Source organism: Nelumbo nucifera, chromosome 1, assembly GCF_055504915.1.
Source record: "Nelumbo nucifera cultivar China Antique chromosome 1, China Antique-T2T, whole genome shotgun sequence".
In the NCBI taxonomy this organism is placed as follows: domain Eukaryota; kingdom Viridiplantae; phylum Streptophyta; class Magnoliopsida; order Proteales; family Nelumbonaceae; genus Nelumbo; species Nelumbo nucifera.
Genome location: NC_142649.1, coordinates 50,287,731 through 50,302,819, shown reverse-complemented (window position 1 = coordinate 50,302,819; position 15,089 = coordinate 50,287,731). Strand labels below are relative to the sequence as shown.

The window sequence follows — 15,089 nt, the reverse complement described above, 5'->3', positions numbered from 1 at the left end:
TAAACTAACATGAGTCTCATAAGTGTCTAGTTTAAGGGTATTATACAGAAACACACCACAATAACATGAATCAAATAAGTACTTTATTTATTTACAATAAATGTCATAATGTACATCAATCTGATTGGAGCTATAGGCATACACTGTCTAACAACTCTCACATGCACTTAGGTCCAATTTGGTATAAGCCAAGTCCCATACTTTCCACGTGTTTCCAAACACTTTCTGTGTCAGTGGCTTAGTCAATGGGTTTGCTACATTTTCCGCTGATGCTACCTTCTGAATTAGGACGTCCCCCCTTCCAATTATCTCCCGCAATACATGGTACTTTCTCTCGATGTGCTGCCACACAACAATGGAATGGGTAATGTGCTAGATGAAACTACTCCCAATTCGTGGATGAACTTCTTCATCCAAACGGCTTCTTTGGCAGTTTCACTTACGGTAATGTATTCGGCTTCAGTTGTGGAATCCGCCGTGGACCCCTGTTTGTTGCTTTTCCAACAAATAGCCCACGATCCCATCGTGAAAACATACCCAGATGTAGACTTTTTATCATCTGGATCTGATTGGAAGTCAGCATCAGTATACCCCTGGATCTATAGTGAACTACAATCGAATACTAAACAAAACTCTTTTGTTCTTTAAAGGTACTTAAGTATATTTTTCACAGCAGTCCAATGCTCCTATCTTGGGTTGGCCTGGAATCTGCTTACTACACTCAATGCCTGGGCAATGTCAGGACAAGTGCACAGCATGGCATACATGATGCTTAAAGCTGAGGCATAGGGAACGTCATTCATGCCCTCAATCTCCTCGGGAGTCTTGGGACACATGCCCTTGGAGAGAGTGACTCCATGCCTGAAAGGAACATTTCCTTTCTTGGAGTTCTCCATACTGTATCTTTTGACTATCTTGTCAATATAAGCAGATTGGGATCCTCTTCGATCTATCTCTATAAAGTCGAAGACCTTGTATATAGGAGGCTTCTCCAAGATCTTTCATGGAGAATTGATGTGAAAGCCATACTTTCACCGTAGTCAACATTCCTACATCATTCCCAATGAGTAGAATGTCGTCTACATACAGAACCAGAAACGTAATCTTATCACCACTAGATTTCCTGTAAACCCAGGGCTCATCCGGGTTTTGCTCAAAGTCAAACCTTTTGACGGTAGAGTTAAACTAGATGTTCTAACTCCTAGAAGCTTTCTTAAGTCCATATATGGATCTATTCAACTTACATACCATGTGTTCTTGACCTACAACTATAAAAGATTGCGGTTGCTGCATGTAGATATCTTCAGTAAGATCTCCATTCAGGAACACAGTTTTGTCATCCATTTGCCAAATCTCGTAGTCATGGTATGCTGCTACAGCTAGCAGGATCCTAATGGATTTAAGCATGGCCATGGGCGAAAAGGTTTCCTCATAATCGATACCTTCTTTCTATGTATACCCTTTCGCCACCAGACGAGCCTTGTAGGTCTCAACCTTTCCATTGGGGCCTTTCTTCCTCTTATAGATCCATTTGCAACTAATTGCTTTTACCCTAGGGGGCGGATCTACCAGAGTCTAGACTCCATTGGTCTCCATTGAGTCCATCTCAGCTCTCATGGTATCTAGCTACATCAAGGAATTTATGTCCAACATAGCTTCCATATAAGTCACGGGGTCCTCCTCACTAGTCGTGGCTTCCACCTGGTAACTATCCTAGTCATAGCCAAAACGAACTAGAGGCCTAGAAACTTGGGTAGATGTTAGTCATTAGTTAGAACTTGTCGGACACCTCATCAAGAACAACTTTCTGACGATGATTATTCAGGATGTAATCATCCTCCAAGAAGTTGGCATTTCGACTACATAACACGTTCTGTTCTCCTATGTCATAGAATAAATAACCCACAGAGCCTTTGGGGTAGCCTACGAATAGGCAACGACTAGTCTTGGATTCCAATTTGTCTGCACTTGTTCTCTTAACATGTGCTGGACAACCCCAAATCTTCAAGTGTCTCACACTTGATTTCTTATCGGTCCAAAGCTCATATGGAGTCTTTGGAACTGATTTGGTTGGGACCCGGTTAAGCACGTATATCACAGTCTCTAATGCGTAACCCCAAAAGGATGTGGGTAACTCTGAGTGTACGAGAAGTGATCAGACCATATCTAATAAGGTTTAATTCCTCCTATTTGAAACACCGTTTAGTTGTGGCATAGCAGGAGGAGCCAGCTGTGATATTATCCCATTGACCTTCAAGTAGTCCATGAATTCGTCAGAGAGATACTCGCCACCTCGGTCTGATCGAAGGGTCTTAATTTCTCTCCCTAACTGCTTCTCAACCTCTTTTCTAAACTCTTTGAATTTTTTGAATTTTTCAAAGAATTCAAACTTATGTCTCATTAGGTACACGTAACCATACCGAGAGTATTCATCGGTGAATGTTATGAAATACACGTGCTGGTTATGTGTCCTAACATTCATGGGACCACATACATCAATATGTATAAGGTCAAGCGTGCTTGTACATCTTTCAGACTTACCGTTAAATGGCCGTTTCATCATCTTACCCTGAAGGCAAGGCTCACAGGTTGGAAGATCTTCTACAGTTAGAAAATCCAAAGGACCATCCTTTACCAATCTTGTGATACGATCTATGTTGATATGGCCAAGTCGGTAATGCCACAAGCACGTGAGATTAACTGTATCATGGGTTCTTTTCTTGGGGATATCATCCAACGTAGTTTCGATTATGTTAGTTTACAGAGAAGGATGGAGAACATAGAAACCATTCTCAAGTTCCCCGTATGCGATGAATTTGTTATTTTCTTTTGATAGTAATCACATTACTAAAGAGAACAGAATATCCATCCGCACACAATTTTGAAATAGAAATTAAATTTTTCTCAAATTCTGTACATAAAGACAATCTTTTAGTGCAATAATTCCTTTTCTGAAAATTAATTCTACGGTTCCTATAGTCATAGCTGCAACACTTGCAGAAGTCCCCAAGTAAAGAGTTACTTCTTCGTCACTTAATTTTCTGCTTATCCTGAACCCCTGCACTGAGTTACACGCATGAGTCGAAGCCCTAGAGTCAATACACCAGGAAGCAGAAGTTACCAACAAATTGGTTTCTATCACATAGGATTCAAAATTACCTTATCTCTTGGATTCCAAGTATTGAGGACAGTTCCTCTTCCAGTGGTCGGCCTGTTTGCAATAGTGGCAAGCATCCGATGCTTTGTCCTTCTTCTGCCTCTTGGACTTAGTATCTTTCTTCAGAGGCTTTCTCTTTGCCTTCCTCTTCTTCTTACCCGATTTGCCTGCTTCAACAAGCATGGCGATGGGTTAATCCTTCTTTATCAGTTCTTCGTCCCTCTTCAGCATATTGCTGAGTTCCTGGATGCTAACATTTAGCTTGTTCATGTTATAGTTCAATATGAACTGATTGAAGGAAGGAGGCAAAGAATTTAGGATGGCATCTACCTTCGGGACATGGTCAAGCCCAGATTCAAGAGCCTCAAGTTCATTAATATAACCCATCATCCGAAGACAATGATCATGAACCTGTTGGTTCTTGGACACTGCGCGGTCATGAACTGTTTCAAGACCTTCTGATGAGTAGAACGATTCTGCTCCTCATACATTGTCCTCAACTATCTAAGATATCCTTGGACAATTCGATCTGATCGAACTGTCGCTGTATCGGATTGTCCAGGGAGGCAATAATGTAGCAGCGGGCTAGGGAATTTTTCTCTTCCATTCCTGGTAGTCCCTCCAATGGGCCTCAAAAGCATTAGAGTACGGTACTAGTCGGCATAGTTTGGGCCCTTAAGTTTGTTGTCGCCCAACAATTTAGTGAATTGATCGTTTGCCATTTCTAATAAAGGGCAAAACAAAATATTAGTCCACAACCTAATTTGATTCATGTTATCTACATAGATATGGCTTTTAATCTATGTTTCATTTCCATTTATTCATCTTCGAGATTTTCCTCCTATCTGACTGACGGAGACTACGAATTATGTCTCTAGGAATGTGGGAAATCACATAGGGTGCAAGGAGCCAACTGTTTCAGTTGCATAACCCCACCACCTTTTAGTGAATGATCATATCCACTCATCTTATGAGCTTTCCCTTTGGCCTCTGTCAGACAAGGCTCATTGCCATTTTCAGTTAAACCTTTCTGTCCAGTGAGTGCTCACCCATCATATTCATGAATGCCAAGGTACCATAAGAGAGTCTTCCATTTTAGGATAGGCCCCTCCCACATTAGTCTATGACGCTCCTATCATCTTATGAAATAGTCCAACAGATCCAACAACAAATGGATAGCCCAATTTTATGGTGCATTTCCTCATTACTGAATGACCCATCTTAATGCTAATGATGGAAGGCCTTTACAAAGTTCATCATATGAATCTCCCTATCACATGCACTCATATTTTAGGAAGGAACAAAGTATTACGCCCTAGTTTACTTTAGGTCAAACCAAAGTGGCTCCCATTGACTTTCATAAAGTCAGATTTCGGTGGGCCCTAAACGGCTAGGGTTCCGCACGGTCTTTCTCAGGGAGGTGTGGAGCCCACCACGAAGGGAGATCATCCAATGATCTTTTGGGACATCATGGCAATGATGTGCATTCAGCCATAGTGTGCGCAAGAGCCACTGTCGAATTTACATGGGCCAAAAACTTATTAGCCATGAATGTTGCACATCACACATCCATACATCACATGCAGGGATAAAATTGATCCAATCAATTAATATCTGTAAAACCCATTATTAAAGCCCACAATCATCCATAATATTACTGATTAATATTATCTAGGTATATGGGCTGAATAGTAGTGAGCAGTTCGGCCCATATAGCTTTTGTGCAGTTAATGGGCTGAAGCAGTTTTAACACATTAAAACTGGGTTATATAGGTGTGGGCAGAATTAGGTCTTGCAATTAAATATCAACTCCTGGACCCAAGAGTGAAAAATTGGGGTTAAGAATAGCCCCCACCAAACCACAAATTCGGTCCAGCCAGTTTGGTCCAATCTGGTTCGAATGGGTTTAGGGTTTGATTTTTAATTCAAGAATTAATTCAAAATTATGATATGAAATTAAATTACTGATAATGGACAATCAAGAATTAGTGTAAGGGTTGTTCATAGATCTGCAACCCTACAAAACAAAGGTTAGTTAGCAGCCTACAATTTCTTAAACTACAAATCGTAGATGGGCGAACCCTAATTTGTGAAAATCCTTCCTTTTGTGCAATCAACTTCGATCTTGATTGAAATAAAATAGAAAAATCCTAATTTTCTATTAATATTACATCAAATCGAATTCCTATACATTCAATCTAGAAAATTAAAAAAAAATAATTATAGACCAAGAATGTAAAGAACTGGAAAGCGTAGATTTCTTGCGCCAATCAAAGATTTCGATCTCCACCATACGAACAACCCATAAATCAAGAAAAATATAAAGAACCATTCTAAATATAATTCAGATTTATAAAGATTTAATTTCAGATCAACAACCCCTAAACAAGGAACCGATTTCCCAAAAAATCAACAATCTGTACAAATTGGGTAGAATGCCTTCTACTCATTTGTGTAGTTTCAGATCTGGCTAATTTTGGTCCAAGATTTGAACCTGCTCCAATACCACTGAAGGGAAATGAGAGATCCATCACATGGATAGCCGAACCTTGCAGGAAGGTCGGGCAAAATTTCAAAAAAATCTCCCTCTCCCATGTGGGAATCACATTCTCTGTTTTAGAAAACTGCATTTTTAAGGATCGATCTTGAACCCTAAACCATACCAAATCTGGAACCAAAAGGTAGGAGAGGGATATACCTGATATGGAGTAACAACAATTCCCAACGAAGGTGTTCATGCCCAAGGAAAACGCCAAAAACTGCTCCCACTGAAGATGACACAGCGTAGGGTGGAACAGAATCAGTAGGTTCTTCAGCAAGAACCGAACTCTTCAGCAAGAATTTGATGGAGAGGGAGTGAGCACGACTTCAAATAAGTTTTTCACCAAAAACTGATATCAAGAACACTTCTTGATCGCTCCTACTAGTGAAGATCGAACTATTAGTGGCAGCAGCAAGAGGAGGAGACAAGAGCAGAAGATGGCGTCAGTCTCACTGTAGCTGTCTTCTCTATTATGTTCTTCTGTTGTCTCTAGAAGGGTTCACCCTCCTCCTCTATTTATAACCTTAAAAAGAGGTTCTCCTAACCTCATTAGGAGTTTCCTAATCCAAATCTTATTTGGATCTGGACTCTCTTTAAGAGATAAGGATAGACCCTTATCTTATCTGCAGATAAAGACCAGCCTCCTAATCCAATTAGGAGTTTCTTGATCCAAATCTCAATTTGGATCTGGACTCTCTGAGTGGATAGGGACAATCCCTTATCAAATCTACTGATCTAAATCCCAGATCCGCCCTTGTTTAATTGATCAAATTAAACCAGTTCAATTCGGGCTTTAGGCCCATTAAGTCCATGTGCTCACTTATCTTCCAAACTACTGTCCAGTTGGGTATCGTTGTACGGCATTGGACCAAAATATTGATCTACACATCAACTACATGGGTTTAGCTTAACCTCTGTTACAAGGCTTGGCCGAATTCACTGTAGAAATTAGTAAACCCCTGAGTCCATCACCATGGGCTCTTATTGGGCCCAACATTTACACTAAATGGTCCCTGGGTCAAGCCACCTTATAAAAACTCAATGACTGTAGGTAGATGTAAGATTAGTCCATCAGGTATTACCCTCAATGGTCTTACACTTAACCTCTCAATCCATAATGATCAAACACTGTCTGACAAGAGAGGACCTCTCCCTCGACTGCAAGGTACAGTGCTGCACTCTCTACTCACATGGATCCCGGGAATTAAAACCTTTTGCAAACATTTTGAAACCATAGTATATATATATATATATTATATAAATACATTTTGCAAAACAAATTTTGACGGTTGAAATTGACTGTCGGCAGTTTTGGTTTCCATCAGAGAGAGTGCATCCCTGATCATTCACTTGGTCCGACAAAGGGGCTGATCCTGTCACTATGATCACCCACTCAGATGAATTCTTGAACTGTCCCAACATACCCAGGTTTTGGCCCCCTCTAAGGATTTCACTGATTGGCATATCAAAGACAACCCAATCCGATACCTAGTGCAGTATCATAATCGAGTCTAGGGGTCAGGTGTAATATTCTAGTTTTGCCCATTAATCTCCAAGGTCCAGGGCAATACTAGAATTCTGGTCCGGTTCAGAGTTTCAAGGAAACCCACACTGCATGTACCTCAGGTCTCACCCTGGCAGCTGAGACAAGCCACCCCAACCAACTTGGCGGTACATTAGTGTCAGCCTTGCCAGGATAAATCTCCCCAGATCTATCCAACGACTGTGAAGATTCTAAACTAACACGAGTCTCATAAGTGTCCAGTTTAAGGGTATTACACAGAAATACACCACATTAACATGAATCAAATATGTACTTTATTCATTTACATTAAATGCCATAATGTACATCATTCTGATTGGAGCTAAGGACATACACTGTTTAACATTCCCAACATTACCAAAGGCTTAACAAAAGAGAATAGATCCATTAAGGCTTCAAATGGTTAAGAGAGAACATTATCTCTTTGGTAGTTGACTGCAACCTCTTGGTAGTTAACTACTTGGGTCTACATACTCTTCGCTGATAGACATGGGGCTTATTCGTTTTCTCTAATAGCTAAAAGTGCAATAATTAAGAGGTGTATTGGTGTTAGTAACTTTTCTTTCCTCTTAACTATGAATGCAAAGAAAATTGTTTGAATTTTAAATTCTAAATTTTGAATTCTGAAAATTATCAAATGCCCATTTTAACCCCATATATGAAAATTTTTGTTTGTCTATAATTTAATAAAACATAATATTAAAAGTTATTATAATGATTATTAATTAATTAATAACAATTAATAACAGACACATAGTCGAAAACCTTGATTTTATTATTCGATTACTGATCAAAGTCAATGTGACTTAGTCTCAACTGTCATAGGTAATCAACTACTACCTCAAGGGTAGTGAACTATTCGGTGACACCAGTCTCAACTTTCACATGTAGTTGACTATTACCTCATGGTCAAATAATGACCATGTCCAACCTTAGAATCTTTATGTAGCCGACTCCCAAGGTTTGGGAATTAACTTTCCATGGTTTCATGCTTAAAATTTTTACAATTAAAGCTTAGTTAAAATCTAGGGAAAGCCTAACCATTTAACTATTGGTCTCTAAGGTTTTGGTTATACAAAGGTAGGTCAATTAAGCTAATTGTTGTGCACTTGTGCATCTTGCAAATGATTACATCAAGTCATTGATATTCTTCAAATGAGTTTATCAAAATTTAAGTTCATTTGATAAAGTCATTTGGTATAGTTGCATACTTATCTTTTAACAAATGATAATACGCTCATTGAATTTGTTATCATTAAAACACATAGCATCAACAATCTCATATTTTTGTTTATAACAAACCATTAATGAAAAAAATGGTAATATTTATAAGCTCATATAAAAGGAAGGGCATTTTAGTCAAGAAAAAAACCATAAAGCTCATTTATTTAATGTAACTTAAATATAAGATTTAATAAAGAGTTGGAGTTGATACCTTAAATATAAGACTTAGTGAGTGAATATGTTGAATTTAAAAATAATAGTTCAAATTACATTTTTTGTTCTCACAATGAAAAGAGACAAAAAATTCAAAGGGTATTTTAGTCAAGAAAATCTACAACCTAAGACCTAATTTCCACTTTTAATAGTAGCATGGATATAAATACATTATTTTCAACCCATAGTTAAATTAGATAGTCAGACCAAATGACCCATCACCCAATAAGACTTGTAGGCAAAGGTTCAAAGTATCGACACATATCGGCCCGTATCGACCGATACGTATCATTCTGGGACCCCTCCGATACGCCCCTATAGTGGATGTATCGGGGGTCTGACTAGTTCAGGGGCTAGAGCCCTAAACCGGTTTCAGAAAAAAAAAATAGTATCAATCACCCAATACGCCCCTACTGGCATATCGATCGTATCGATATTTTGAACCTTGCTTGTAGGTCTATTTCACCTCAAACCACTTTTTGGTATAACCATACAAATTTGAGTGCAGGAAATCTACATTCGAAGGAATTCAAAGTTTTAACCTTATATGCTACCTTCATATATTACTTTCTTCTTTTAATAAATTGAAAGACTACCTTATCAAAATTAAGACAAACTAACTGAATAGAATCCAAAAGATGGTAACAACCCCAAAGGAGAGATACAATATCTCCTATAAAACCATAACCATCATGTTCAAATCAAGACTACAACCAATTGGTTTCAATCAGCAGGCATGCAAATTGGGCAGCAACCAAAATAGGCTTGAGTTCAATTTAAACACCAATAATTTAACAATGAATATGACTTTAAACATGACTGAATAGCAAAACAGGTTTAATGTAGCCAATCCTATATAGTTGAATAAGGCTTGGATGATGATGATTTAGAATTCTACCATCTTTGCATGGGGGGTGGGGGGTATCTCTCATCCCCTTAACCTTCCCCCCAACCACCATCAGTTGGTTGACCATTATCTGTTCTTATAACTATATAAATCCAAAGATGGATTGATCAAACCTCCATTTAAACTCAGTTTAACTAATTTGGTGGAGGCAAGGACCAACTACTACCATTCCTACCTCTGATTAACCTTAAAAAAGCTATAAACATTATTATTTGTTCTATCACTTAACCTACCCTGAAAAAACACCTGTCTAGACAATTAAGATTATTCCTTGAATTCCAATTAAAGCTGTAAAATTCCAAGAGAGAAAATTCAACTGCTCATCCTTTCTGGTGAATGGATTTACTTTTCATTGGTAATATCTAACAAGGAATTAGAAGTTCTATTCTGAGTTTGAATTGTCCAAGACTTGAAACCCAATCTAAAGTGAGTCGACATAGACTGCTTAGGCATCCAAATGGAAAAATACCAAACTATATAGTCTCAAGGGTCAAAAGCCATTTTTTACTGTCTTATATTGTTTGAGAAAATTTAGGAGGGGCAAAATTTGAGTACTGATAAATAAATAAATAAATAAAATCCTTTGACGCTAAATAATCCATACACTAAAGCCGAAGACCCAAAATCCAAATTGTATAGAATACCAAAATCCGTAATTGAGAACCCCAAATTCTCCAACATCATGGAAAAACTTAAATATCCACAAATATATTTATTAGCATCTTAAACTTGTTCTTTATCTTTGAAGAACAAGCCTAAAAACCAAAATAGTTCTTACACCCTTTTCTTTCTGAATGACTAAAAATGATTGATTTTCCTGTTGGGAATAAGTAAACATGGTTGTCAAAACCGTAACACAACATGTTGCTGGTGTTGGTTCCCAAAATCTAAACTACTCACAAACTTCCATGTGGTTTGGCTAGGAATTCAACCCACGTTCCAAGAGAAAGTTGACGTTTAATAACTATACAGAATTTAAGCTGTATTGTTGAGTATACAGGTGTTTAGGTAGCTATATCTAATCAGGTATACACAGGTATATACCCAGTCATCACGACACAATTTGGGTTTAAATTTTTACCATAGACAAGGTTTTCAATTAACACCTTGTACAGAAAGACCGTCCTTAACAAAGAAATTAGTCCAATAACTATTATAGTTGATAATATACCCTATGAAGAGGAGTTATCATGGAGATATAAAATCAGTAAACAGTAATATTTCATGAGGTTCAAAAGCGCATCAAACTAAAAATACAACATACAAATAACAACCCCAAAATAATTATCAACTTTTTACAATGAATCAATTGATTTGCATTAGGATTCATAGTTGTCAATCTTTCATCACATTGAATATCAGGATTCAGTGCAGGATTTGGCTGGAGTCTCAATCTTTCAGTATCTTGCAGGCCCACATTTGAATGATCATTGGGAAGTCTATCATCTAGCATATAAACCAGGTGGACGCCACATTTATTAACTTGGATTTCTTCTCCACTCGCCACTCTTCCTCTAATTTCACATACAATTGAAACCTGCACTTGGTCTCCGCCTTCCAACCAATTTCTAATCTCGCTTGTAGAATGAGGATAACCAGTAATCATAACATCACCATTTATCAGAATATCACCAATCATAATAAAAGTCCTGTAGATCACCCAAACATTCTTTCCACGTTTTAGTAAAGAATGGTTTGCATATGGCTGTACCGTCCACTCAACACCTTTTGTTTTATTAATGATTTCTGCTTTAAATAAAGTAAAATGATGCGAACTGTAATTTTTGTTTGCAACATAAGCAGCACATATGATCAGCCCTTGGATCTTGCGATTTACAAGTGGAGGCACCTCAAAAGATATAAGAGAACCATTGTTTTGATAGCTAAACCAGTCAGGGATATCACTTCCCAGGAGATGGATGTCAGATCGATCAGCTTTTCTTGCTCCCTGTTGTTTCATGATGATGAGTATGATCAGTTTGGTGATAACGTATTTAAATTACATAAATATCATTTTTATCTGAAACCTCCCTCGACTTTGTTCACATCTATTTTCTTAATGTGACACATGCTAATCATATTTCTATCTCCAAGATATGCTCTACAAATAATATGATAGGCACTCTATCTGTAGGGTCATTAACTAATACTGCTAATCTATTTTTTTTTTTATGGTTAGTTTGTTCAAACAAATTACAAAAAATGGCGGTCCCACATCAAAAAACTTCTGTTAGGGGTAGGCAAGTGTGGCTAACAATAATAACTGCCAAGGAAATCATTGCAAAATTGAGAAGGCAAAGGAAAGGAAATGATTGGTTTGCAATAAAAGTAGATATGTCAAACGTATATGACAGATTGAAACAAAAAACGGGGTTTCCAATGGATTGATGAAACCTTATAAAACAATGTAATGATACCCCAGCATTTTCAATAATAGTAAATGGTACTCAGAATTATTCAACTTAAATGAAGAAATTAGGCAAGCCAACCCACTGTTAGTTTACCCATTTATCCAGGGGATGCAAATTCTTTCAGGTCTGCTGGAAGGTAGGCTGAAGGGAATAATGTTGACTAAAAGTGACCTGTCAATGTCTTATTTACTATTTGGTGTTGATTGTATGCTGTTATGTAAGGCAAAACCAAAATATTTAGATTTAAAGGAGCTGCTCGTCTTTTATCAAAAAAATAAAGGAGCTGCTGGTGAGAGGAAAATGTAGGATCCCTATCTCCCTTGTTGATGACTCTCTTGTTTCTATCTCAGGTAATCATAAGATCCCATCGATGATTGACTTTGGTACCTCTAACATATGACTAATGTGTCTCTTTTATTTTTTATTTACCAGCTTTTATCTGGTAGAGACAAGATTTCTCTTGTTGATGGCTCTCTTGCTCCTATCTTTGGAAGGGAAATATCAGAGCTTTAGATACTAACTTGCTTTAAGTTAGTAATTTGACAAAATTCATGAACTATAGTTTAACCTTTTACTCTTCTTAATATGTTTTTCAGGGCATGAAATCTCGGAAGGCGATTAAGAGTGACCATGAGACGAATGGGATACAATTGTTGGATATGCTTGAACAAAGTCAACTATCACCTCCAAGAGCAACCTTTGGTTCTAATGTGCTCAAGTCTGTCAATCGCATTATGTTATGTCATTAACGTTTGAGTCATCTTTCTTTTTCTTCATTGAGTCTTTTGTTTCCAGCTTTGTTTAAAGATTAAGTCTACATTGTGAGTCATGCGAGTTGCCGAAGCATTGTATAAATTCTTATCCTACAAGTAATAAAAGATCTATAGTTCATTTTCATATCATTCACTTTGATGTGTGGGGGCCATATCATACCATTTTCCTTGCATGGATAGTTATAAATACTTTATTTTGTTTATTGATGATTTTTCTCATTATACATAATTTTGCCTTGTGCATTCTCGTGCTAAAGCACCTAAGCTTGTGAAGCAATTTCATGAATCTTTTCTTACCCAATTTGACATCCACATCATTTTATTTTTCTGATAAGTAACTTAAATTATATTAACAAACTTAATGTAACATCTTTATAAGCATCCCTTAGAAAGGCATGAGCTGCTACCTCTCAGACAATAAAGCAAATTACAATTGTGCCCAAAATAAAAATAACTTATTCACCCCTTGCTTAGCCAAAGGATCCACCACCCGGTTTGTTACTTTCCTCACCCATTGTATCCTCAAATTCATATTTCCTAGTTAGCCATTTAAATTTGTTTTTCATTTCACTCTTGTAGCACCAAATTATCGACTCTGGATTCTTTAACCACATCACCACCACTTTTTTAAATTTCCTCCAATCACCACATTTGCCAAATTTAGCTCACTAGCGGTTTGCACCTCTTTTTTTGCAGCAGGTAATTCCACTTTGAGAGATTTACACATACCTGCAAGGCCATAAAAGAATGCTACATGTTTACCTTCTGCATCTCTCAAAATCCCTCCTACTCCAGAAGGACTTGGATTACCTTGGCTACCCCCATCAAAGTTCAGTTTAACATAACTTTCAATTGGTAGTACCCAAACAACCTCCACACTATCCTTTCTATTAGAGCTTTTAGCAACTTCTTCCCAATTCCTCCAAATATCATCAAAAGAAAACTGGGAAAACAACTCCAAGGTCTTGATCCAATGGATCACCCTAACCATCAAACAAATCCTGATTTCTTCCTTCTCTCCTTCTCTGAGAAAATTCTTGCATTCCTCTCTAACTAAATAGTCCAAATCATGACTACTGACAAATCTCCACATTATCCTTCCTCTCCTCTTTGGCCAAGTAAACAAAGAAGGATCAAATAAAATATTAATCTCCGTTGGTAAAGTCCACATGCACCCAAATAAAGAAAAAAAACCAAAGCCAAATTTTGCGACAAAGGTAGGAAATCAGTAAATGAAGGCAACTCTCGTTATTGGATGCATAAGGCACAATAGTTAAGGAAGAGACAAGAATTAGGTCTTCTCTTTTGTAGCATGTTCATAGTATTTATCTTCTTGTGAACTACTTCCCAATAAAAAGCTCTTACTTTGGGTGGTACGGGTCTACACCAAAATTCTTTGAAGGGAAATGAAGAAGTTGAGGATTCAAAAAATGTCGTCAGAAAAGAAGCACAACAAAAAAACCCTTAGGGTGGGGGTCCCAAATACAGTTAGCAGGTTTATTGGGGTCCAAGCAAACATTTTGAAGGAGTTTTAGGAGCTATGTAGTACAAGCCAAAAGTTCATTATACCTGAAACCTTTGCAGAAACCAAAGTTCCAATTAAGACTCACAGGATGTAATGGAGGAACAATAAATTTGACACAAACTCACTTTTGTACAAGGAAACCAAGTATAATGAAGGGAAGAGATCCTTTACCGGACAAGATCCAACCCAAGTATCCTCCTAGTATTTAACAGAAACCCCAACACAAGCATCATGCCTAACAAAATAAAGAAAGTGAGGCAGAACAATGTGAATAGCTTTCCAAGGTGAGGCCAGAGTAGCTCTGGTAGATATACATCCCAACCATTTCCTGAACTTCTTCCATGTATGTTGGCTAATCTTCATGCCACAATCTATCCCTACCCATTGGCCACCACCAAAGCCATTTCCCTAGTAAAGCCCAGTTTTTTTTTTTTTTTTATCCATACCCAAACCTCCCTCTTGAAGATTCCTACACACAACCTCCCATTTAACCAAGTGATCGTTCCTTCCATTACCCAACTCCCACAAAAAATCCCACATAACCTCATATTTCTTGGCTTCCTTTTGAGTGATTCTAAAAATTCATAGGAAATAAATTATCAAATTAGCAAGCGTGGATTTAATCAAAGGAATTCTTCATCCAGAAGATACATAATTTCTCTTCACTATTGGGTTCCAGAATCTTTTCTCCTTAGGATTTGCTCCTAAAGGAAATTCTAGGTAGGCCAAAGGCCAGCTAGAAATAGGACACTCTAAAATATTTGCAGCAAAGTTCAGTTCCTCTTCCTCTAAGT

At 37.6% G+C, this 15,089-nt stretch overlaps 1 protein-coding gene across 2 annotated transcripts in view; it reads right to left on the bottom strand.

Moving 5' to 3' along the window:
• Nucleotides 1-10,712: 10,712 nt before the first annotated feature.
• LOC104587523 (disease resistance protein RPV1) overlaps nucleotides 10,713-15,089 on the bottom strand; it is a 55,444-nt gene continuing 51,067 nt past the window's right edge. Inside the window, exon 5 of one of the 2 annotated variants that reach the window (XM_088896704.1) lies at nucleotides 10,713-11,235. In XM_088896704.1, the coding sequence (XP_088752830.1) occupies nucleotides 11,215-11,235 (21 nt within the window). In that variant the 3' untranslated portion in view covers nucleotides 10,713-11,214. Of the gene's footprint in view, nucleotides 11,535-15,089 lie in introns of both variants that reach the window. The other variant, XM_010245168.3, reaches the window with a different exon arrangement.